General features: G+C 35.4%; 1 protein-coding gene across 2 annotated transcripts in view; it reads right to left on the reverse strand.

Moving 5' to 3' along the window:
• The window catches only part of RAB28 (RAB28, member RAS oncogene family), a 116,408-nt gene extending 93,092 nt beyond the window's left edge, over window positions 1-23,316 (reverse strand). The window contains 3 exon segments of one of the 2 annotated variants that reach the window (NM_001376264.1): window positions 13,290-13,378; window positions 18,412-18,508; window positions 23,027-23,316. In NM_001376264.1, coding sequence (NP_001363193.1) covers window positions 13,290-13,378; window positions 18,412-18,508; window positions 23,027-23,101 — 261 coding nt within the window. In that variant the 5' untranslated portion in view covers window positions 23,102-23,316. 2 annotated transcript variants of the gene reach the window in all.
• Between the last annotated feature and the right edge of the window lie 1,551 nt (window positions 23,317-24,867).

Consider the following 24,867-nt stretch of genomic DNA (forward strand, 5'->3'; position numbering starts at 1 on the left):
AAATATGAAATACAGCACAACATAAAACCTCACACCAAGTCTATTTACCTGAATCTTATTACTCAGTATACCATGTCCAGCTTTCAATATAAAATTACAAGGAATTTCAAAAGGTAATTTGAAGACAGAAACCAAGCATCAAAACCAAACTATGATATGAAACAGATTTTGTAATTACTAGACAGGCGATTTTAAGTAACTATGACTAATGTGTTGAGGGTTCTAAAGGAAAAAGAAAACATTATGCAAGCACAGATAGGGATAATAAAACAAGGGATAATAAAAACAAAATGCTAGATATCAAAAACACTGTAACAGAAATAAAGAATGCCATTGTTGGGTACATTGTTGGACACAGCATAGGAAAAAAAATCAGTGAACTTAAAGACAGGATAATAGAAACTTCTACAACTGAAATGCAAAAAGAACAAAACAATGTATAAAACAGAACACCAAAGAACAGTGGGACAGTCCGAAGTGGTGCATCACACACACAGCTGAAGTATCAGAAGAAGACAGAATCAAGTTTAGGGAGTATTTGAAGTAACAGTCACCAAGAAATTGCCAAAATTAATTAGACACCAAACCACATATTTAAGAATCTCAGAGAACACCAATTTGCATAAATACCAAAAACTCTATATCTAGGCATATATTCAAATTGCTCAAAAGAAAAAAAAAATGAGAAATCTTGAAAGAAGCTAGAAGAATAGGGAAAATATCCATAAATGAAAAAGCAGAAAAATTACAGAGAACACCTCATCAGAAACCATGCAAATAAGAAGAGAACGAAGTGAAATCAGCAAATGTAAAAGAACAGAAATTATAACAAACTGTCTCTCAAACCACAGTGCAATCAAATTAGAACTTGGGATTAAGAAACTCACTCAAAACCGCTCAACTACATGGAAACTGAACAACCTGCTCCTGAATGACTATTGGGTATGTAACGAAATGAAGGCAGAAATAAAGACGTTCTTTGAAACCAATGAGAACAAAGACACAACATAACAGAATCTCTGGGACACATTTAAAGCAGTGTACAGAGGGAAATTTATAGCACTAAATGCCCACAAGAGAAAGCAGGAAAGATGTAAAATTGACACCCTAACATCACAATTAAAAGACCTAGAGAAGCAAGAGCAAACACATTCAAAAACTAGCAGAAGCCAAGAAATAACTAAGATTAGAGCAGAACTAAAGGAGATAGAGACACAAAAAACCCTTCAAAACATCAGTGAATCCAGGAGCTGGTTTTTTGAAAAGATCAACAAAATTGACAGACCACTAGCAAGACTAATAAAGAAGAAAAGAGAGAAGAATCAAATCGACGCAATTAAAAATGATAAAGGGGATATCACCACCGACCCCACAGAAATACAAACTACCATCAGAGAATACTATAAACACCTCTACGCAAATAAACTGGAAAATCTAGAAGAAATGGATAATTTCCTGGACACATACACCCTCCCAAGACTAAACCAGGAAGAAGCTGAATCCCTGAATAGACCAATAGCAGGCTCTGAAATTGAGGCAATAATAAATAGCCTACCAACAAAAAATGTTCAGGACCAGATGGATTCACAGATGAATTCTACCAGAGGTACAAGGAGGAGCTGGTACCATTCCTTCTGAAACTATTCCAATTGATAAAAAAGAGGGAATCCTCCCTAACTCATTTTATGAGGCCAGCATCATCCTGACACCAAAGCTTCGCAGAGACACAACAAAAAAAGAGAATTTTAGACCAATATCCCTGATGAACATCGATGCAAAAATCCTAAATAAAATACTAGTAAACCGAATCCAGCAGCACATCAAATAGCTTATCGACCCATGATCAAGTGGGCTTCATCTCTGGGATGCAAGGCTGGTTCAACATACACAAATCAATAAACGTAATCCAGCATATAAACAGAACCAAAGACAAAAACCACATGATTATCTCAATAGATGCAGAAAAGGCCTTTGACAAAATTCAACAGCCCTTCATGCTAAAAACTCACAATAAATCAGGTATTGATGGGACGTATCTCAAAATAATTAGAGCTATTTTTGACAAACCCACAGCCAATATCATACTGAATGGGCAAAAACTGGAAAAATTCCCCTTGAAAACTGGCACAAGACAGGGATGCCCTCTCTCACCACTTCTATTCAACATAGTGTTGGAAGTTCTGGCCAGGGAAATCAGACAGGAGAAAGAAATAAAGGGTATTCAATTAGGAGAAGAGGAAGTCAAATTGTCCCTGTTTGCAAATGACATGATTGTATATTTAGAAAACTCCATTGTCTCAGCCCAAAATCTCCTTAAGCTGATAAGCAACTTCAGCAAAGTCTCAGGGGACAAAATCAATGTGCAAAAATCACAAGCATTCCTACACACTAACAACAGACAAACAGAGAGCCAAATCATCAGTGAACTCCCATTCACAACTGCTTCAAAGAGAATAAAATACCCAGGAATACAACTTACAAAGGATGTGAAGGAATTCTTCAAGGAGAACTACAAACCACTGCTTAATGAAATAAAAGAGAACACAAACAAATGGAAGAACATTCCATGCTCATGGATAGGAAGAATCAGTATCGTGAAAATGGCCATACTGCCCAAGGTAATTTACAGATTCAATGAAATCCCCATCAAGCTACCAAGGACTTTCTTCACAGAATTGGAAAACACTACTTTAAAGTTTATATGGAACCAAAAAAGAGCCCGCATTGCCAAGACAATCCCAAGCCAAAAGAACAAAGCTGGAGGCATCACACTACCTGACTTCAAACTATACTACAAGGCCACAGTAACCAAAACAGCAGGATACTGGTACCAAAACAGAGTTATAGACCAATGGAACAGAACAGAGCCCTCAGAAATAATACCATGCATCTACCAACCATATGATCTTTGACATACCTGACAAAAACAAGAAATGGGGAAAGGATTCCCTATTTAATAAATGGTGCTGGGGAAACTGGCTAGACATATGTAGAAAGTTGAAACTGGATCCCTTCCTTACACCTTATACAAAAATTAATTCAAGATGGATTAAAGACTTAAATGTTAGACCTAAAACCATAAAAACCCTAGAAGAAGACCTAGCCAATACCATTCAGGACATAGGCATGGGCAAGGACTTCATGTCTAAAACGCCAAAAGCAATGGCAACAAAAGCCAGAATTGACAAATGGGATCTAATTAAACTAAAGAGCTTCTGCACAGCAAAAGAAACTACCGTCAGAGTGAACAGGCAACCTACAGAATGGGAGAAGACTTTTGCAATCTACCCATGTGACAAAGGGCTAATATCCAGAATCTACAAAGAACTTAAATAAATCTACAAGAAAAAAAAATCAAACAACCCCATCAAAAAGTGGGCAAAGGATATGAACAGACACTTCTCAAAAGAAAACATTTATGCAGCCAACAGACACATGGAAAAATGCTCATCATCACTAGCCATCAGAGAAATGCAAATCAAAACCACAATTAGATACCATCTCACAGCAGTTAGAATGGTGATCACTAAAAAGTCAGGAAACAACAGGTGCTGGAGAGGATGTGGAGAAACAGGAACACTTTTACACTGTTGGTGGACTGCAAACTAGTTCAACCACTGTGGAAGACAGTGTGGCGATTCCTCAAGGATCTAGAACTAGAAATACCATTTGACCCAGCCATTCCATTACTGGGTATATACCCAAAGTATTATAAATCATCCTGCCATAAAGACACATGCACACATACGTTTATTGCGGCACTATTCACAATAGCAAAGATTTGGAACCAACCCAAATGCCCATCAATTATAGACTGGATTAAGAAAATGTGGCACATATACACCATGGAATACCATGCAGCCATAAAATGGATGAGTTCATGTTCTTTGTAGGGACATGGATGAAGCTCAAAACCATCATTCTCAGCAAACTATCACAAGGACAGAAAACCAAACACCGCATGTTCTCACCCATAAGTGGGAATTGAACAATGAGAATGCTTGGACACATGAAGAGGAACATCACACACCGAGGCCTGTTGTCAGGTGGGAGGAGTGGGGAGGGATAGCATCAGGAGATATACCTAATGTAAATGACGAGTTAATGGGTGCAGCATACCAACATCACACATGTATACATATGTAACAAACCTGCACATTGTGCACATGTACCCTAGAACTTAAAGCATAATAATTTTAAAAAAAATACTGGCAGAAAATTAAAATTAAAAAAAAAAACTGCCTAGAATTCTATACCCCTCAAAATTATCATAAGTAAAGGAGAAATAAAGATCTTCTCAGAAAAACAAAAATAGACCATTCATTGTCAGCAAACCTGCTCTGAAGGAAACATTAAAAGAGGTTCTTCAGGGAGAGGGAAAATGACATGGGTCAGAAATTAAACTCTACATAGGAAAAAATGAGTAGCATGGAAAAAACTCAAATAACCAAGGCAATCATGAGCACAAACACATAAGAAAAACAAAGCTGCAGGCATCCCACTACTTGATTTGAAACTATATTACAAAGCTATATTAATTATAGCAGCACGGTACTGGCAAAAAATAGACACACTGACCAACATAACATGAGAGTCCAGAAATGAGCCATACATGTACAGTCAATTGATTTTCAACAACAGAGCTAGAAACACACAATAGAAAAAGGACAGCCTCTTCAATAAATGGTTTTCAGAAAACTAGATATCCACATGCAGAACAATATCTCACAACATATACAAAAATCAACTCGAAATTGAGTAAAGATTTCAAAGACCAGAAACTACAAAATTACTACAAGAAAATTTAGGGGGGAAAACTACAAAATATTGGTCTGGGCAATAATTTTTTGAATTTCACTCCAAAACCACAGGCAACAAAAGCAATAGCCAATACGGGAAAACTAAAAAGCTTCTGTGCAGCAAAGGAGGAAAAAATTAACAGTGTGCAGAGACAACCTACAAATTAAAATATTTTCAAGTCATACATCCAAGAAGGGGTTAACATCCAAAATATACCAGGAACTCAAACAACTCCATAGCAAGAAAACAAAAAACTAAATTTAAAAATTGGCAAGAGACCTGTAAAGACATTACTCAGAAGACAAATAACTAACAGATACATTTTTTTAAATACTGAACATCACCAGAGAAATGCAAATTAAAAGCAAAAAAATTACCCTCTTACACCTGTCAGAATGGCTATTGGCTATTATCAAAAAGATGAAAGATAACAAGTATCAGCGAGGATATAGAGAAAAGGGACCTCTGTACACTCTCAGTGAAAATGTAAAGAAGAATAGCCATTATGGGAAACTGTGTGGAGGTTCCTCAAAAAAAACTAAGAATATGATCCAGCAATCCTACTTCTGTGTATTTACCCAAAGATTTGAAATCAGTTTGTCAAAGAGGTTTTTGCACTCCCATGTTTGTTGCAGCACTGCCACAATAGCCAAGCCATGTAATCAACCTAAGTGTCCATTAACAAATGAATGGATAAAGAAAATGAAGTATATATGCATAATGGAATACTATAAGCCTCAAAAAAAGAAAAGTCTCTCACTTGCAACAGCATGGATGGAACTGGAAAACATTAAGCTAAGTGAAATGAGCCAGGCACAAAAAGACAAATGTTGCATGTTCTCACTTATGTGAAATCTGAAGTAATCAAACTCAGAAGTAGGGAGTAGACTTGTGGTTGCAGAGGCTAGGGGTTGGGGGAAATGGGGAAATAGTCAAAGGGTACAAAATCTCAGGAGATATAAAGGTTTTTTTGAGAATTATTGCACAGTGTGGTTAAAACAGTTAATAATTACATATCATACATTTCAAAATTGGTAAAAGAGTAAATTTCAAATGTTCTCAACATAAAAAAGTTATAAGGACTTGAGATAATGAATATGCTAATTGGCTTGAATTAATTATTCCACATTGTATTCATAAATCATAACATCACTCTGTACTCCATAAATATAACCAATTATAAACTGCCACTTCACAATAAAAGTTAACATTTTTTAAATAAAATTATACAGAATGTAAAAAAAAGAGTGAATATCAGAAAAGGAAAAAATGAAGATAACATAGTATCAATTATTTTTCTTACTGTTAATTGGTATAAAATACAACTGTTTAAAGTAATAATAATGTACTGGATGATTACAGCATATAGATAAGTGAGATGAATGACAGCCATGCCATAAGGGACAAAAAGGATGAACTGAGAATATTCTGAGGGACCTGCACTACACATGAAGCACTAAACTTAGTTTAAAATATATATTGCAAACTCTAGAATGATCACTAAAAAAAATTTTGAAGTATGATTGATATGCTAAAACAGGAGAGAAAATACTCAAATAAAACCAGAGAAAGTAAAAAAGAGGGGATAAACAAAGAAAACGTACAAAGAATAGAAAAAGAACACGAAAGATGTTAACCCAGCTATCCCAATAACCACTTTGTATGTGAATTTAATACACAAGTTAAAAGACAGATTGTCAAAGGAGATGAGAAAAGAAGAGTCGACTATACATTGCCTACGGAAAATTGACCTTACATATAAAGACACAGACAGGTTAGCAGTAAAGGGATAGAAAAGCACCATGAAAACATTAACAAAAAGAAAGCTGGAGTAGCTATATAATTTGAGACAAAGCAGACTTCAGAATAAGGAAAATTATCAAGTTTAAAGACAAGACTGGCATAATGATAAGTCAGTCCTCCAAGAAGACATAACAGTCCTCTCTATATATGCACCTAATAACAGGGCATCAAAATATATGAGGCCAAAACTGATAAAACTGCAAGGAGTTCCAAATCTGCAGATCCCCCTAGAGTTGAAGACTTTTTTCATTAAGCAAACAGAAAATCAGTAAGGGTATAGTTGATCTGAACAACACTAACAATCAACTTCATCTAATTGACATTTATAGACTACTGTATTCATTAGAATATGCACTATTCCCTAGCTCTCATGGAACATTCACCAAGACAAACTACATTCTGGGCCATAAAATATACCTTAACATGTTTGTAAAAACAGAAATCAAAAAAACCATGTTCTCAAACTATAACTAGAAATCAGTAACAGTAAAATAGCTTTAAAAACTCAAAGTATGTGAAGATTAAACAATATATTCTAAATAACACAAGCATCAAAGAAGTCTCAAAAATAATTTTAAAATAGTTTGAAGCAAAAACAAAATATATGCAACCTACCAAAACTTGTGGAATACAGAAAAAGCAGTGCTTAGGGAAAGTGTTTAGCATTGAATGCATATATTAGAAAAGCAGAAAAATCAATAATCTAAGCTTCCACTGTAGGAAACTAGAGGAAGAAGAGTAATTTCAGTCTAAAGCGAGCAGAAGAAAGTAATTAAAAATTAGGGAAGAAATAATTGAAATTAAAGAAGAAAACAACAGAGAAAAATCAACAAAGCCAAAAGCTGTGTTTTTAAAAAAAGATCAGTAAAACTGACAAACCCCTAGTCAGGCTAACCAAAAACAAAGGGAGGGAGAGAGAAGACACATATTAACAACATTAATTAATAAGGGTCTTCACTACCTATTCCACAGACATTAAAAAAATAATATAAACAACTTTGTGACCACGAATTTGACAATATAAATATAATGGACCAAATCTTTAAAAGACACACATTATCAAAACTATTGACTCTCAGGGCCTCTACTCACCAGCCTCAAAGCCAGACCTCTAAGTACTCACCTCTTCAGGAGCCTCAAATCCTTCAAATACCAGCACCCTCAAATCCCTAAGTCTCTGACCACATCAACAATCCAGAACTCTTCTGATCCCTTCCAGAAAACTATCGGAATCTTCTCAGCCACAAGAAAGTACAACTCCCTCAAACATGGAATACATCTTGCAACCTACCTGGGAACTTCTGGATCTAATTTTCTTGGCAATCTTATGATCATCTAAATCCATCGCCATGTCTCATGTCCCAGATAACTTTTGTTATCAACCACATATCTGACATTTATCCCTCTCCTATGTCTTCAACCCCATACCATCCTTTCCTTCCACTTCCCAATTTACCTTTCAGCTGCTGCTCTTCTTCCCAAATCTTCTACATGACCCTTTGGAAATCAGATTTCAAGTTTAAGAAATCCCTCTTCAGCAACAGTTTCCTTCATTTTATGCCTTAACTGCCTTCCTCCAACTTCGATTCCAAGAAAATACTACCATCCATAGTATTTTGTAAACATCAAGATTTTTAGTAAATATTATATAATGTTAGTTTATATGGTAGTTTGTTTTCATCTATTGCACTCACCACCATATCTAATAAGCATGATGAGAGAGTAAATCAAATGGATACCATTTTCAAGGTAATAATTGACAGCATTTTTTTTTTTTTAAGAGATGGGGTCTTGCTCTGTTCCCCAGGCTGGAATGCAGTCATAGCTCACTGCAGCCTCGAACTCCTGGGCTCAAATAATCCTCCCATCTCAGCCTCTCTAGTAGCTAGGACTACAGGCGTATACTACAGTGCCCAGCTAATTTTTTAAATTTTTTGTAGAGAAAGGGTCTCACTATGTTGCTTAGGCTGGTCTCATGCTCCTGACTTCAAACAATTATCCTGCCTTGGCCCTCTAAAGCACTGGGATTATGACCCACTGACCTGGCCTTGATAGAAGTTTTGAAAGAACAAACACTGATGCCTACCAAGTAACAGTCTTGTAAAGCATTGCATAGATATAGTTCTTCAGTGTAACATGTGCTAAACACAGTACACACACTGTTACTGTTTAACATTCTCAAAAAATGAAAGGTTTCCCAGTCCCAAAATGCAGGTTATTTGTTTTCTCCCTTATATGCAAGACAAATAATCTGCTTTAGTTTTTTAGTTATATATAGAAATGAATTAAATCATACAGATTATATAATAGCCATTAACAACATATATCTTGCTTTATAAGTATAACCTGTAAGAAACACGCAAAGAAAGTGCACAAACATGTTATAAGTTGGCAAATATCCAACTAAAAAACTTACAGCAAAAGAGAGCAGAAGGTCTTGCAGAGTCCAGTTTTAAGATGCACCCTCTCCCTAGCTGTCATGTAGGCACCAAATCCTTTTGTTGGTACTTAAAAAGCAGGCTCATCTGTGTGGGGCCACTGGTACATAATAGTGGTTATGTTCTACCTCACAAGTGACTACACTTTCATTGAGTTTATGCTCAGTGGGTCAGTGTTTGCAAACCACTTAGATTCCAGGACAGAAAGAGCTACAAAAATGAAACATCCAGTCCTTCTCTGAGGTTTGTTATTAGCCTCTGTTAGCCACAGGTTACAGGGCACTAAACACTATGTACTGTGTGTTTGCTCTTAACCACTATGAAAAATCGCCTATAACATCTTTCTAAAGACTCCTAGAAATTTTTAAGTTAATTTAAAATCTGGGAATTTAACTGGGACATATTTCAATTCTTAGAACTAGTTCTTGTCAAAATACCTCACTAATTCTTTTTGGGGTGTCAATTCAATTTAGTTTTCACCAACACTTTCAACAGGCTACTGCTAACGTTTAAATGTTGCTGGGGGTAAGGGGAGTGAAGAGGGTAAAATAATCGGTTTTATTTGGGTCCAAGTTAACTCCCAGCCTACAAATAAGCTTCTATGCAGATGTTAAGAAATGCTTTAAAGAAACAGATTGATTAGTTTAATGACCCAGACATGTATAATTCTTTCTATATACAATACAGAAGTTACAGAAGTTAGAGAACCTAAAATAAACCCTAAATAACACATTAAACTGATATCCTGAAAAAGCTTGTCTCAACATTTCTGTGGAAGATTTCTGTCCTGTAGTATACCAAAATCTAAAGTACTCATGAGATAGGTAATATAAAGTATCTATAACTCCAGAAGCAATATAGATCTACTTTGAAGAATAATTATATTATTATATAAAATTATTGAGTTTATTAAAATGCTATCAGGATGTTTTTGAAATCACTGGTTTTGAAAAGTAACATTTTCTCCAATTTATAGTAGTAAATAATGAGTCACAGCCTCTCTAGCCTGGATATAGAATTTAAAAACAGTTTAACAAAATAGACCACTGGTCAATGACTTTATGTACTTAACACAGCATTTATTTGGAATCTCTGGAAAGCAGAAAAAATTATTATATTATCATCCTTTTTTTTTTTTCTTTATAAACTGAGTCTCGCTCTTTCACCCAGGCTGGAGTAGAATGGCATGATCATAGCTCACTCCAGTCCCCAAACTCCTGGGCTCACGTGATCCTCCCATATCAGTCTCTCAAGTAGCAAGGACTATAAGTGCCTGCCCCCATGCCCTATCATCTATTTTTAACAATTCATTTCATCATCTCAGAATTCCCAGTTTTGTCAGGCAATTTCATAGAAAGATTCATGAATTTCTCAGAAATACTGGACATTGTTGTTTAATAAAAACACAGTACATGAATATAAGTGTCACAGCAACCGTAAAGTATAAACAATAAAACGCACTACCAAAAGAGAAAAAAGTCAGTATGTACCTTCAAGATAGAAACCTTATACAACAAGTTCTAAGAAATATAACATTCACTTTCTCCCAAGAAATAAAGTACCTTAAAAAATAATGAAGACATTTTACTAAATTTATGGACTTTCAAAAAAGATGGAAATTCTTGAAATGTCTACCAATGTTCTCATTAATGTCTGCTGATTGTAGGCAGCTTTGTAATAACATAAAATATATACTGTCAAAAACTGACTTAAGGAAATGGTCACAAAATACTGTGAGTACACTAAATGATACTGATTATATAATTTATTTTTTATTTATTTTGTTTTTTAAAGATGGAGTGTCACTTGTCACCCAGACTGAAGTGCAGTAGTGTGATCACAGCTCACTGAAACCTCAAAATCCTGGGCTCAAGTGATCCTCCCACCTGTGCCTCTCAATTAGCTGGGATTACAGGCATGAGCCACTGCGTATAGCTGATTATACACTTCAGAATGGTTAACTTTATAATACACAAATTTCACATCAATATTAATTTTTATATAATAGTAATAAATTTTAAATAATTTAAATAAATTAGATAATAAATTTTTAAATGATTTGAAGATAGAATTGATAGAATTCAACACATGGGCATAATATTCCCCTAATTTTTAAGGAAAGAAAAATGTATTAATTGAATTATATATTATTATTTACCCTGAAATGCATAAAGTCCTCCTGTTCTCCACTAACTCTGGTTGCACCTATAAATCATAAAAGACTATTCCATTTGACACCAAGAGTCAAATTTCATTAGAAGTTAGATCGAATCTTCATTTTCTTAAAAATCCTATATGTGGCCTTATAGACAGATTTTTTTTTTTTTTTTCCTGGAGACGGAGTCTCGCTCTGTCGCCCAGGCTGGAGTGCAGTGGCCGGATCTCGGCTCACTGCCAGCTCGTCTCCCGGGTTCACGCCATTCTCCTGCCTCAGCCTCCCGAGTAGCTGGGACTACAGGCGCCCGCCACCTCGCCCGGCTAGTTTTTTGTATTTTTTAGTAGAGACGGGGTTTCACTGTGTTAGCCAGGATGGTCTCGATCTCCTGACCTCGTGATCCGCCCGTCTCGGCCTCCCAAAGTGCTGGGATTACAGGCTTGAGCCACCGCGCCCGGCCTTATAGACAGATTTTATGGAACAAAGATAAGAGTGTTATTTTCCCATGTTATCAACCACATGAATGAAACAAGAACTGTGGCTTCCCACAAATCTCTGTCCAGCAAGTTTTATCTAGCTTAGTATCCACTTTAATCAGTTTAAAACAGAAAAATAAATAAATAAAACAAAAAAGCCATACACAAAATTCTGAGATGTACTTTTTAAGAGAAAAATGAACATGCATAAAATATCAAGTCACTTAACCACAGATGAAAATGCTATAAATGTGAACAGAAAAATTTTGCAGGAGACAAAGAACCATGTATAAAAGATAAGAGCATTAAGAGCCAAATCTCTGTATCAGCAATGCAAAAAATCAAAACTCTAGGGCCTTTATATGTGATTCAGAACCATATTAGCCTCTATAACCATACTGTCCTTCTCTGAATATTTTATAAAATAAATCAGAATCTATTTTTCATCCACAATCAAGGCAATGGTACTTGACATGAACCAAACTTTGTACAGCAGTGCTTAACCTACTATATCTCCACCCTATAGAATCATTTATTATGAGCAACATGGTTCCACATAACCAAGTTATATTTGTCCCACTTAAAATACCAAACTCTAATAAAGAACTAAAAATTTTTACTACTACCCCTATGTCTCCAGATGATGTAGAAGATACACACTAATTAAAAAAAGCAAAAATAAAGAAATAGCACATCAAGTATTACATACAGAGCTCAGTAAGCACAACGTACTTAATATTTGGCTATATACCATATTCTCTACTTCATCAGATGATTACTTTCAATAGTATTACTGCATTTCTAAAGTGTGTCATTTAATCAAAAGCAATCTGCCAAATATTAAAAAGACAATTCTTCAGTGAACATGCTCAGAGAGAAATGATTAACTTTTTAAAGTATATTACCACCCTGTATATTTTCTATTTGTATAATAACTTTATTTAAAATCTTATAAATTATATCAATATAAGCTCATGGAGAATATAAGCTCATGTGGCCAAATTTATGTAATTATTCAGGTCATTTTTCATTTTTCACTTTCATTTTTCTTGCTCTACATGGATTTTCTTCTGAAAATACAGCATTATCATAAATTATTGTACGTGTTTCACATATACACTGTCATATTTAGTTATCTGATAGAAAATATTGACATGTCTATTAAATCTGAAAAGCTATCAATATTCATTACACAAAAATATAGACATATAGATATGCTTTTAGTCCTTGTAACTTAAAATGAAGTTAAATTTTCATCCCTGTATTTTTCATTCAGTTTATTTGAAAGTAGTCACTATAACCAAACCAGCTAATAAATATCAAAATATCATTTATCACTGCATTTATCGAACTGCTAACAATAACACCTAGTAATATAAATACCATACGAAAGCTGTTAAAGAGTTTTCCTATTCCCTCACCCAAATCATTCCAAACATAATTTGGAGAGAATGAAACCAAAGGACTAGCACAAACATAAAATTATTCTCTCTACATATCAGATAAAAAGTTAGAAAGAAAGTATGTGTGTGTGTATGTGCATTTGGGTGTAGATTTGCATATGTGCTTGTAAATGCTATACTTTCAATACTGGAATAATCAGAATTCATATCATACCTGTGCTCCATAGATATATTTATCCAACATTTTGCCTCCTATTGTCTGCCCTCCTATATCCCAAATTTGAAGGGTAACATTCAAGTTTCCTAGAATATAAAAAATGAATATAAAAATATCAAAAAAATTAAGTAACAATACAACAGCTGACACAGTATCACAGAATACTAAGTCACAATAAGAAACTGAGCCCAATTTGCCTTTATGTACAGGCTCACATGATATTTGGAATTGTGAAAACAATGTCAAAAGAAATCATAGTGGAGAATCTAGTTTTATCCTTTTACTCCATTTCCATTGAACCATATTTACAACCACTTTCAAAACAAAACAAAGTAAGCTTTAATTTATAAACTTAAGCCTCAGAAAAACGTTTTTCTTAGAGAATAGAATGAAACACACGTCCATGGAGCAAGAAATGTACTTTAGAAATAAAAACTGAAGCTTTGAATACTCAACCATCCAATCATATATATGAATTTTGTTGTAGGTTCTAAACTCTATGGGTTCTAAAACTCATGGAATAATAGCAAACTATAAAAATGCACCCATAATTTCAGCTCAAATTAATGAATCTTTTTATAATGTGATTGTCAGCTACTCTAGGATATGGCAAACATAACCAAAAAATTATGTTTTCAAATTTAACCCATAAAATAGAAACACATTTGATAGCCCTATTCAGAACAAATGTAGGATACATACCATGTATATCACTAAATATTACAACGTATTCAAACTTGTTCAAAGCATTTCCATTTAAACAAACTATGTATACTTCCAAGCCTTCATAAAATAGTGTAACTAATCATCTTCCCCTATGAGCATTATAAAAGCATTCTAAAAGGGAATCTTTAAAATCCTTTCATGCATTTTGTAAAATATTTGGTTGATACAAAAATTTATGAGATAAGCTGTTCTCTCTTCTCAATGCAACTGATGAGTATGCTTACAAAAGCCAAACTATGCTATTTAGTTGAACGTTTTAAACTATATCACTCATAAGATTATGGAGTTTTCTCCAGAGTCTCAATTAGCACTTTCTGAATGATTTGCAAATCAAAAGAAAATAAAATAAAAGGTTAGAAACTGAAAAATGATCTCATTTCAAAAAAAGATTATAAAGATATAAATTTATACGCCAACATAAAACACTAAAATCTGAGACAGTTAGTCATACCATTTAACTATGCAACTGAAAAGAAAAAGACATTTGATTAACCAGCACAGTTTTCTAAATTTTGGTGAGTTTGTATTACAATCTTTCCATTATTTAAACATAGGTTGTTCCATCTGCCACCGTGCAGAGGATTTCCACGAGGAACTTCCATTAGCATTAATGAGCGCTAATGTTTTATCACCACCATTATTCCTACAGACACATACTTTCTACACTTACACTAATAACCAAAATGTTCTTAAAGCCCTATGAATACAAAAACCAAAACGTCACAGACTAAGATGTGTCCAAAAACTTATACAAATCGAATTTCTTAAAAATCTAAATTTTTTGAGATTCAAGGCTGAAATAATTCTTCTATAATGCTGTCTCAAATTAAGCAGATAAGAAAGGGCTAGCCATCACTAAGAAGTATATATAATAGTTTCAGAAACCCCTAAGCAGGCAGTAGGCTATTCATTTTACTTGCACAACTCTTTAGAGTTATTTGATTACTTCAAAAGACAGTGCTTAACAATACTAACTTTTACAGAGGAAGATTTTAGGCAATACTAAATAAGCACTAAAAGGTGTTTAATCCCATTTTTTCAGAGTCAATAGTCCTTATTGCTTAACCTCACAACAAAAAATATAAAGCTTTCTTCTTTAAGTTCTGATATTCAGATCCTATCTGAATGAGGTGTTGTGAACACTTTGACTACAATTTCAGGAACATGATCTTCATTACATGTTTTCAAATTCTGACTACAATCATATCAAGACCCTAAATCATCTATCTATCCAATTGTCTCCCATATTCATGTGTTGAGGATACTTTTTAAATGCATGCCTTTCCAAATAAACTCTGTTGTCAGTGTTTGCCTGTTTTTTTAAACATATAAATTACAGTGACTCAGAAATAAAAATAGCTACGAATTACTGATAGTCCACTAATATAGAATGCTAACAAAAAATTACTATCTTTACAGTTTCAACAAATGATATTAACTTCATATTACTTCTTATATCTAGAAATATATTTTTAACTCCACATTTTAATTTTAGGATTATTAACACATAAAACTAAAAATAAAATGTAGATTCCTTATTTGAGGAGCAAAATCGCATGAGGATATGATTCAAATCAATATTCATTTTTGTTTCTGCAGGCATAAACATATGAATTCTCCTAGTATATTTTCAAGATGACACACCTATAAAGCTATATAAGAATATTCAAATAATATTATAATTTTGTTTAAATCAAGAATCTATCTAATACAAATTTCTAACCAATACAGAACATTAAGGAAATTGTCAGAAATCTAATCCCAAACCCAGAATGCTACAAAATTCCTGCTCCTCTGTAAGAAATGACATGTAACTAGAAGAAAAAATAAAATAAATGAGGTGACAAAACACAGGTAAGTTGCTTTTGGTATGAATTAAAGCCACCAAGAGGATTCAACAGTGACCTTGTAAAAGTACACTTGGTGCCTTGGTTAACCTTACTTAAAGTGCTGCATAGTCAAGATGGAACTAAAAACACAAGTCTGCCCACTTCTTGTACTAAAGACTTAGAAATCTTTTTCACAGTAGAACGCTGTTTACTGGACTGTACCCACAAGCTTCCTGAAAGTATTTTGACTAAGACTCTTAAGAAGCTCTATCAGCAGAATCTCTGACTAACAGATACACTATTTTAAGCAGTAAAATCTGCACAGTGGTTGCATCCAGACTATACAGCATACCGGATCATGAAATATACTAAAATGGATGAGTATTTGCTAAGTAATGATCTTGAAAACTTGCATGAAGAGAATGTAAATAGATGGACAGGAGGTTTACACCCCTAACAATCTAACTGGTCAGAGGACTTACTAGACTACTAACAAATATTAGATTCACTGACTATGCTATAAATTCAATAAAGCTACCTGTAATGTTTTATTCAGCTAATGATATATTAATGATCCTACATTTGACAGTTATAATGAATTTAAAGTATTTAAAGAATAATTATAAACCTTGTAATTTATTCACCTCATTTCTTAATATACTTATTAATTATATAAAAACAAAATACATTAAAATATTTTTTTCTTACTGAAATTTCTACCATAAGTTTGAGTCTGTTAAGTAGCATAAAACCAACTGCCTTAAAAAAAAATAGAACTTTTCTTCTGGAACTTTACCATCAAAATAAAAACTTAACTAGGAAAATTAAAATATACATTCATTAAGAGTATACATGCCCTAATTTCATTTTTTAACCTAAGTACTGTGTAAGTCTAAAATATTATACTATTAATCTAGATTTCAAGAATATCAAATATTTTTTACAAAGTAATCAAAATTTTTAAATTGGTAGTGCTGTGCTACAGGTCAGAAATCATCACATATATCGCCTGTATGAAACGTCTAAAAACCAGTCTTTGTTTTTAATATTTGAGTAGGTACTTGTTTCTTTATTTAAGCTTTTCAACTAAAAAATGAGAAATATTAAAAGTAATGAGACAAAAAGTTGGTGTGGTGGTTTTTCAAATTAAGCATCAAAACAAAATAGCTAATAGCAAAATATTATATTGAGACTCTCTGCGTACAACTGGCATCTGTGAAAAAAACTGCTGCAAAAATAAGCTTCCAGCCTCTTTATTATGTGATTTGTGTATGTATTCAGCTAGTGACTGCTATTAAGAATTCTGAATGCAGCATAGATTATCGGTAAGACGAAGAATAATAAAATTAAAATGACGTTTTCAGTTTTGGATACATTAAAAGAAAATACAAATGAAACAAAGTACGCATATGTTTCTCCTTAAACCTCTTGCTGAACAATAACCCAGTAATGGAAAAATTGAAATTATTTTTTTTCTCATGGGATATCTCCTAATCTATTTTTCACTGGTAGCCAAATACAAACCATCACAAAATATAACAAAGTATATTACTAAGGAGATAAGAAGAATACCTCCATTACCAAGAGTTTTCATTAGCTACTCTAAAACTTTCATGGGGAGTTGTCTGATAGATGGGGTGTCTGAGAGGTTAACATATTTCAATAATAATTGGAATGTATTAAACCCCTTCCCACTATATCACTCACATTTCAGTACATGAATCTGACATTACACTTGCAACTGTTTTCTCCAAATGTGCTTCCTCACAGAGGAGAGGGACGGATGGTTTATAAAGTCAATCAAGATAAACTGCTTTTAATAAAATACTTTAAACATATAATTTAACCATTGAAATTGAAAGGACAGCATTTTAAAGCCCCAATTGTTCAGAAACTAACTTAAAACATAAACCACTCTTTCTTTGTTATTATTTCCCCGTATTTCCCACAAAATGTGCTGCAACTGGCATCTAAATAGTTTCTTTGCATGGTGAAGTGAAACATCTTGAATGCTCAAACTGTATTTTTATGAGTGCCTAGGGACCCTAAATTTTAGTGGTCTATTAAATGCCAGCAATTTCATGCTGCCTTGCATAAAACAGCATTCACATATTAGAGCACAGAAGTTCCATAGCTACATTATACTTCTGTTCCAACTTTAAACAAAAAAACTAAAGTAGAGGCAAATCAAAATAATATTTTAAAAAATAATCCTTCCCAATCTTTTCACATTCTGTTAATACAATATCTGTTGACAAATGTATAGCACTTAATTTTTTAAAAGCTTTTCAGAATTTTATAAGCAACCATTGTTTATCCTCAAAAAACGTATAGTAGCCAAAAACAGGGAAGGAGTGGGAGAGTATATAAACTTTTTCTCACACCCGTGGACAATATGCCTTCATGATAGATTGTGATGAAAGTTAACCTCCCTAAGATAAATATACTGATTCTATACATCTTCATGTAGAAGCAGCCCCAAAATTTTACACATTTCTTTCTTATGGCATTTATTGTAAGATTTTTTTTATAATCTTCTACGTTAAGACTTTTTAGTCTCTTACCTGGCAATGTTATCCTTCTCAAAAAGAAATCCAGTCCTATAGTTTGTTTGTACCGTTTCCCAAAAGTTTCTTGAGCAAAACACGTAGCTAAGGAGGTCTAAAAAATTGACGCACAGAATGTCAAAATTAATTCATTAAAGAAATGTAATCGTAAGACCACTACTAAATCTTATTAAGCAATCTTAACATGTATACTCCAATTAATCCAACAAGCAACTTTAAGTAGTTCTAATCAGTTACAAGGCCGGGAGAGACTTAACACCACCAGGTAAATTTCACTTGCCAGCAGCTATCGGTAGGGACAATAAACTAATGGGTTAGATCTCTTTAAATCCCCTGCTTGTCAAGATCCTTTTCCTTGCTGAAAATCAGAATTTGAGAGTTATCAACAGAAAAAAAAAATAATAATAATAATAATAAAGATCTGAATTATTTTAAAACATAATTAAAGATCTTATCTAACTTAGATCAGTTTCTGAGGCTAAATATTCTAAGGGTAGCTGAGCCCTCAGCTAATAATAAGAAGCATTAATTAAGGAGGGAGAAACCTGCTTACAGAATTTTTCTTTTCCCCACAGGAAAAGTATCATGTGTAATTTTTCTTTATTTTTAAAGATGTTAATTGAAAATGACCCTAAAGAATGACTGTGACAATATGTATCTTTTAAATAAAGAAGTTGGTATTTTGAAAATTAATACAAAGCAGACAAAATGAATATTTTCCATCCAAGAACCATAATGCCAAGAAGTCACAAGCTATTATAACCAGAACAGATATACATTTTTTTAAATAGAAACTCAAAGTTTTAGTCAAAAACTCTGGAGTTTTCTTTTTAAAGTATCATTTCTTATCAAAGCAAAAGAAGAATTTTCTAGTAACAAATAAATAACAATAACTTAACAAATTCTTAAACGTTTTAAATGCACTATTTTTATTTATAAACTTCCTCCAAAAAAGAGAAAGGCAACTTCACTTAGCTTTTATGCTCTTCAAGACAGACTCTCTATGTTAAGAGAAAATAGCTGTTTTCTATTTTAAAAGTTAAAATTACATGTCAACTCTTAAAATAATGAAAACTAAGATAAAATTTCTAAGACAGCTGATTACAGTTCATTATGACATAAGTAGTACAACAGTGCAAAAGAAAATTTGGCCAAACTTCAATTCCTTTTAGCAAGTTCATCTAAATTTCCTTTTACACAGAACAATATTTTTCACACAAATGGCAATTTGGACACCGTAATTCCAAATATTTTTGTGTTTAAACACCCAGCATTTGTAATAAATTTCTAAGATAATTGGCCAAGTATTTGTTGAGCACTACCATGTGAAGGATATTCTGCTAGACATCTAGCAACAAACACAGTTGTTGTATTTTTGACACATGTAACAATATCAAAACTGAGAGATCAGAATTGAAAAGATAGGTATTTCTTTTTACAGACTTTTGTTTCTCATTTACACTATATTATTCTACTGACCTTATCTAACTTACACCACAAAATCATCTTTGATGAGGTTCAGAATTCTAGAAAAAAATAACTATCACTACTTATATTATTACAGGTAATTCAAAATATTTAATAGACTGATAGTTAAAGGTCAAAGAGAAACGGAAGGCATGTGTAACATCCACATAATATCATTTGAGATAATTTTTCATTTTAAAGAACCGCAGAGTTCAATATTTTCATATTAAGGAGTATTCAGAAAACTTCTAAGGAAGTTTCTTTTCCTGAAAAAGTGACTTCTAGATTTTGAAAGCCCTGCTTTCACACTTTTGAGGCAAATATAAAGTTGGGATTTTCAACTGGAATCGAGTATAAACTGTCAAAAATACAGGTTACTGGGAACATACAGAGTATTAAAGCAAGTTCTTACTATATCATCTCCTAATATCTTGAGATAAAAATTGAACAGAGAATCAACTGAACCAGTGTTGGTCACTTTCTCTTCAATTATATAGACTGCATGCAATCTTACACATTCAATAATTTCTCAAGTCACTCTATAAATATCCTTCTTAATTACAGGTATTAAGTGAACAACTAGCTTCCATATCAGAAATATTTTTATCTGAATCTTTATATTTTTTGATTTGGAAAATTTCTACTAACATTTTTGATTTGGTAAATTTCTACGAACATTTTTTAACCATACTACATTTACAAACACTGGAAAGACAGAAAAAATGAATATTTTGCCTCAAAAAGCTCTTAAGAGATTATGTAATAAAAGAAAAAATATGAATCAGAAAAGGAAAGAAATAGAAACACGTGATACTGGAGGGAGGAGCTAAATTTCTCTTGGAGAAACTGTTAAGTCATCATCTCAATGCTCTACTGCATCTGTCAGTGTGTTGAAAAATGCTCAGAGTTAGATTGAGCAGGAAAAACAAATGCTAGGAAAAAAGAGCCAAGAGTTAAATCAGGATACAAATAAGAATGAAAGAGAGGCTGAGTTCACAAAGAAAACAACAATAAAGGAAAAAGAATGGGAATGTTGGTGGCTGCCAAGTATTTGAGAACTTAATAGGGTATGGAGAAAAAAATTCTTGATTTAAGAATAATGAAAGAAGGTTAGGTGTCAGATGTCTGCGTCCGGAAGTTCCTATTAGAAAAAACTGTTACAGTTTTAAAATAAGTTATTTAGGCAAGATGATGAAGATTAAGTCAGAGCACCATAAAAAATATTACTGTTATCCTTTGAAGCAGAATGATAATACTAACTCTAAAACATGGAAGTGAAAAAAATTATGCTGTCCTATACCAGAAAAAATTTTAAACAGAAATAAATACTGTAATTATTCACACTAAATTAGCAACAAAGGGAAAACGTGTATGATAGGTTAAATAAAAAACTCAGACCCAAAATTATGAACAAATTTCACTGAGTAATATATGTACAATAAATACTGTTAGAAAAATGAACAAAAGTTTAAAGAATTATGATAGCATATAGGATAACCAGCAATTTTTGTGTCTTTTTACAAATGTATTATGTTATGCGTTGTCATTATCATTTTAAAAGGGAAATAAGAACAGTTATGAATTGAATACAGTAAAATTTAAGAGCCAAAACTGTAGACGGCCTTCAAAAGAAAATCTAAATGATGAGGAAACTATAAAAATCTAACAAACTTTTTATTGAATAAAGGTGTTAGAAACAATGATGATTTATTTATAGCAATTCATTCATTCGAAAAGTTTACTGAGTATACAAAAATTAATATACTTTATAAAGAAAAGTTACCCCAAGTTCCTTTCTTCCCCCAAAGTTTAAATGTAATCATAGCATATTGTTTTCCTCAGCTTTAAAAATCTGTAACAAAGGATCCAAGAAGACAAGAAAAAAAACCAACAAAATACTCCAAATTTTGCATATGAAATATTCCATCTTTCCCAGGGGACCTCGAAACTCAAATGTCAGAACCAAAGGCAGAAGCAGCTATGCCAGGGAGGATGCAAAGAGAAGTCGTCACCAGAGAAACCAGGGTCCACACTGCGACCAGCAACAGGGAAATGTGAAGCCTTAAACAGGAAACAGAGCCTGGGTTTCTTTAGACTATGGTTGGGATAAGGGAGGGGAGTAGAGGGGAGATAAACTTTAGCAATAATCCCAGAAAGTGTTGGCGCCTTTGACAGAAGCATGGCTAAGAAGGCATCCGGGTAGAGGCTCTTCACTTTGTTGGTGGAGGGATCATAGACCTCTCTGAGATCTTATGGACCGTCTCCCCAGAGCAAGCACCGGGCAGTTTTCAGTCCATTTCAAGAGTTTCACAACCTTGGGGTAGGAGCCGCTGCCTAGGAGATAATAAGACTGATGCTGCCTGATACTCTCATTCATTCGACCAGGGATCCCTTCTGTCACGCAAGCAGCTCTAGCCTCAGCATCCTGCCCATAACAGGAGCTCCAGAAACACTTGTTGACTGACTGCTTGTACCGAGTGCTGAGCTGGAAACAGAGGTGATGAACAGGTATGATATTAAAACAGCAACTAACGTGTATAGAGTGGACACTGTGCTCTAAAGGTTTTATGTGTGTTTTCACATTTAATATGTATTTTCACATTTCTCCCTTTGCGGCGGCCCTTTTCAATACCCATCTTACAGATAAAGCTCAAACTGATTAGCAATTTGCCCTCCAATGACTCGACGACTAAGTGGCGGAGCCCCCTATTCTCATCCGGGAAATACTGATCCCAGAGTCATGCTCCTGGGGGCTCACGGTGCAGTGGAAGCATCAGAAACGGTAAAGGGGGTGGGAGGGGAGGAGCAAGTGTGACCTGGACTGCAAGTAAGAGGAGCTAAGATGCCTTGGCAAATCCCTGCCAGTCCTGAGAGGCGGGAAGCTGAAAGGCTGGCCTGAGTCTTGCAGGAGTTCGCGATCCAGACGGCGAGTTAGGAAGTGACTTTTTTGTAAGGGGGAGCTGGACAGCGTCGGCCTTCACCAAGCGCCCATTTCGTGTCTGGCCTCAGGCCACACAACCAGACGGGCCCGGGCCTAGAAGCCCGAGAGCTCGGGGTAACTAGGCGACGCCGGGCGGCGGGGAGGAGGCCGGGGAGCGCCGGGGTTCCTGCAGGCCAGGGACGGCGGGCCTGCTCGAGGACTGACCTTCCCGGAGGCGCCGTCCCCCAGCACGACGATTTTCAGTTGCCGGTCCTGGCTCTCCTCCTCAGAGTCCGACATGGTGTCCCGGGAACCAGGCCCGCCCCCCGAGGTGGAGGGGGGAAGGGAAGGAGGAAGGCTCCGGGGGCGGGGAGAGGAGGAAGGGAGGTAGCGGCTGCAGGACCCCCGCCCCGGTGTCTCCGCGCCGGCAGGAGGGATCCGAGGAGAATCACTCCGCAGGCGCCATCTTGCCCACCTCCCCGCCCTCTGCGCGCGGCCCCGCCCCCTACGCGCACGTCGGGCGCGCGCCCCCGCTTCAGAGCCAACCCGCGCCGACCGCCGGCCTCCCTGACGAGCCGAACCACTCGCGGCCCTGGACTGGTGGGGGGGACATGCTGGCGGGAGAGGCGAATTGCCGCGTTGCCCTTCAGGAGGTAGTTGGCTAGAAGAAGAAAAGAAGTGTTCGTTCAAATTAAGGAGAGAAAACGGCAGCAGAACAGCTTTCAGGCGTTCCATCAAGTTCCTTTTTCTCCTTCCCTCTTGAGAAAGTCTCTGAAGGGAATGGTTCAGCCTGACGGGGTGGAGCAGTGACGCCCGGGCTATGCGCCAGGGTTGCCTGGCAGCCAGGAGTTCGAGGACCGGCGGCGGGGCGGGGCCTGTCTCCGGGCACCAGGGACGCCGGCAGCCCGGCGGGGCGCGCCAGAGATGGCCCCTGAAAAACCAGACTAGGGAAGAGGGTGCCTCGGGGCGGATGAGGGGACATCTGCTAAGGGCCGAGGCTGCCGGGATGCCGCAGTAGCGGCCGTGAATACAGTGGAGCTCTGGCGCTGCTTATTTCGGCCCCTTTAACTCTCGGTTTCCTCATCTGAATAACCCCAGGCTCCCATGGTTCGTTCATCAAACGCTACTGAGCGCCAACCTCCGGGCACCCCATCTTTACCCTAAGGCAGCAGTTCTCATAAAGTATGGTCTAGGGACCCCAGGAAATCCCGATGACCTCAGAACAATTTTCATGATAATACAGACAAGTATACCGTTTCCTGGAGGATATGCTTTGTGTACGACGTCATCACTGGCAGCTAAGGGAGCTTGTGTTTGTTGTTTTTAAACATTTCTCAGTTTTCATTTCAATGCAGTAGTCATAGGTGTAACCCACATAAACATAAGCTCTTTGGAGGTCACAGTAATTCTTTAACATTATAGAGAGGCCCTGAGTCCAAAACATTTAAGAACTGCTGCCCTGGATAATCTCAGTCCAGGAGCGTAGGTAAACGGCAATAAATGAAAATTATAATATAGTGAGATAAATTCAAAGGTAATAATGCTGTCCTGCTATGTTTGTTTCATTGTTAATCACTTTAAATTTATTATTACCTTTACTACTCTTAGGAATTATAAAGTGTAATTATCCCCATTTTGCAGATGAAGTATCTTAAGTTAACAAAATGATTAGCCCAGAGGCAGTAGTCTTGGAGACCACATGGGCATTAGAACAGGGAAGCAGAACAGTGTAAAGAAATGCCCAGACCTGGAGGCAACACTGGAGTTTAATCACAGGTTTACTAGATACGTGTCGTTGAGCCTCAGTTTGTTCATCTATAAAACAGACTACTGCCTTTGTAGGGTTGAAAATTAAATGAAATAATCAGCATAAAGTAGATAGTACAATGCCTGGTGTGTAGTAAGCGCTCAATATTAACCAGTGTAATTATCACCGTCATCGTCACCATCATCATTAGATGACGATCCGTGCTGGAAGCGTCACTACTTTCTACCCAATTTACCTTATACAAGTTTTGTATGTAGAACCTCAGTCTCTTCATCTGCAGGTAGGGCTAGCCCACAAT

This window comes from Macaca mulatta, chromosome 5 (assembly GCF_049350105.2).
Source record: "Macaca mulatta isolate MMU2019108-1 chromosome 5, T2T-MMU8v2.0, whole genome shotgun sequence".
In the NCBI taxonomy this organism is placed as follows: Eukaryota; Metazoa; Chordata; class Mammalia; order Primates; family Cercopithecidae; genus Macaca; species Macaca mulatta.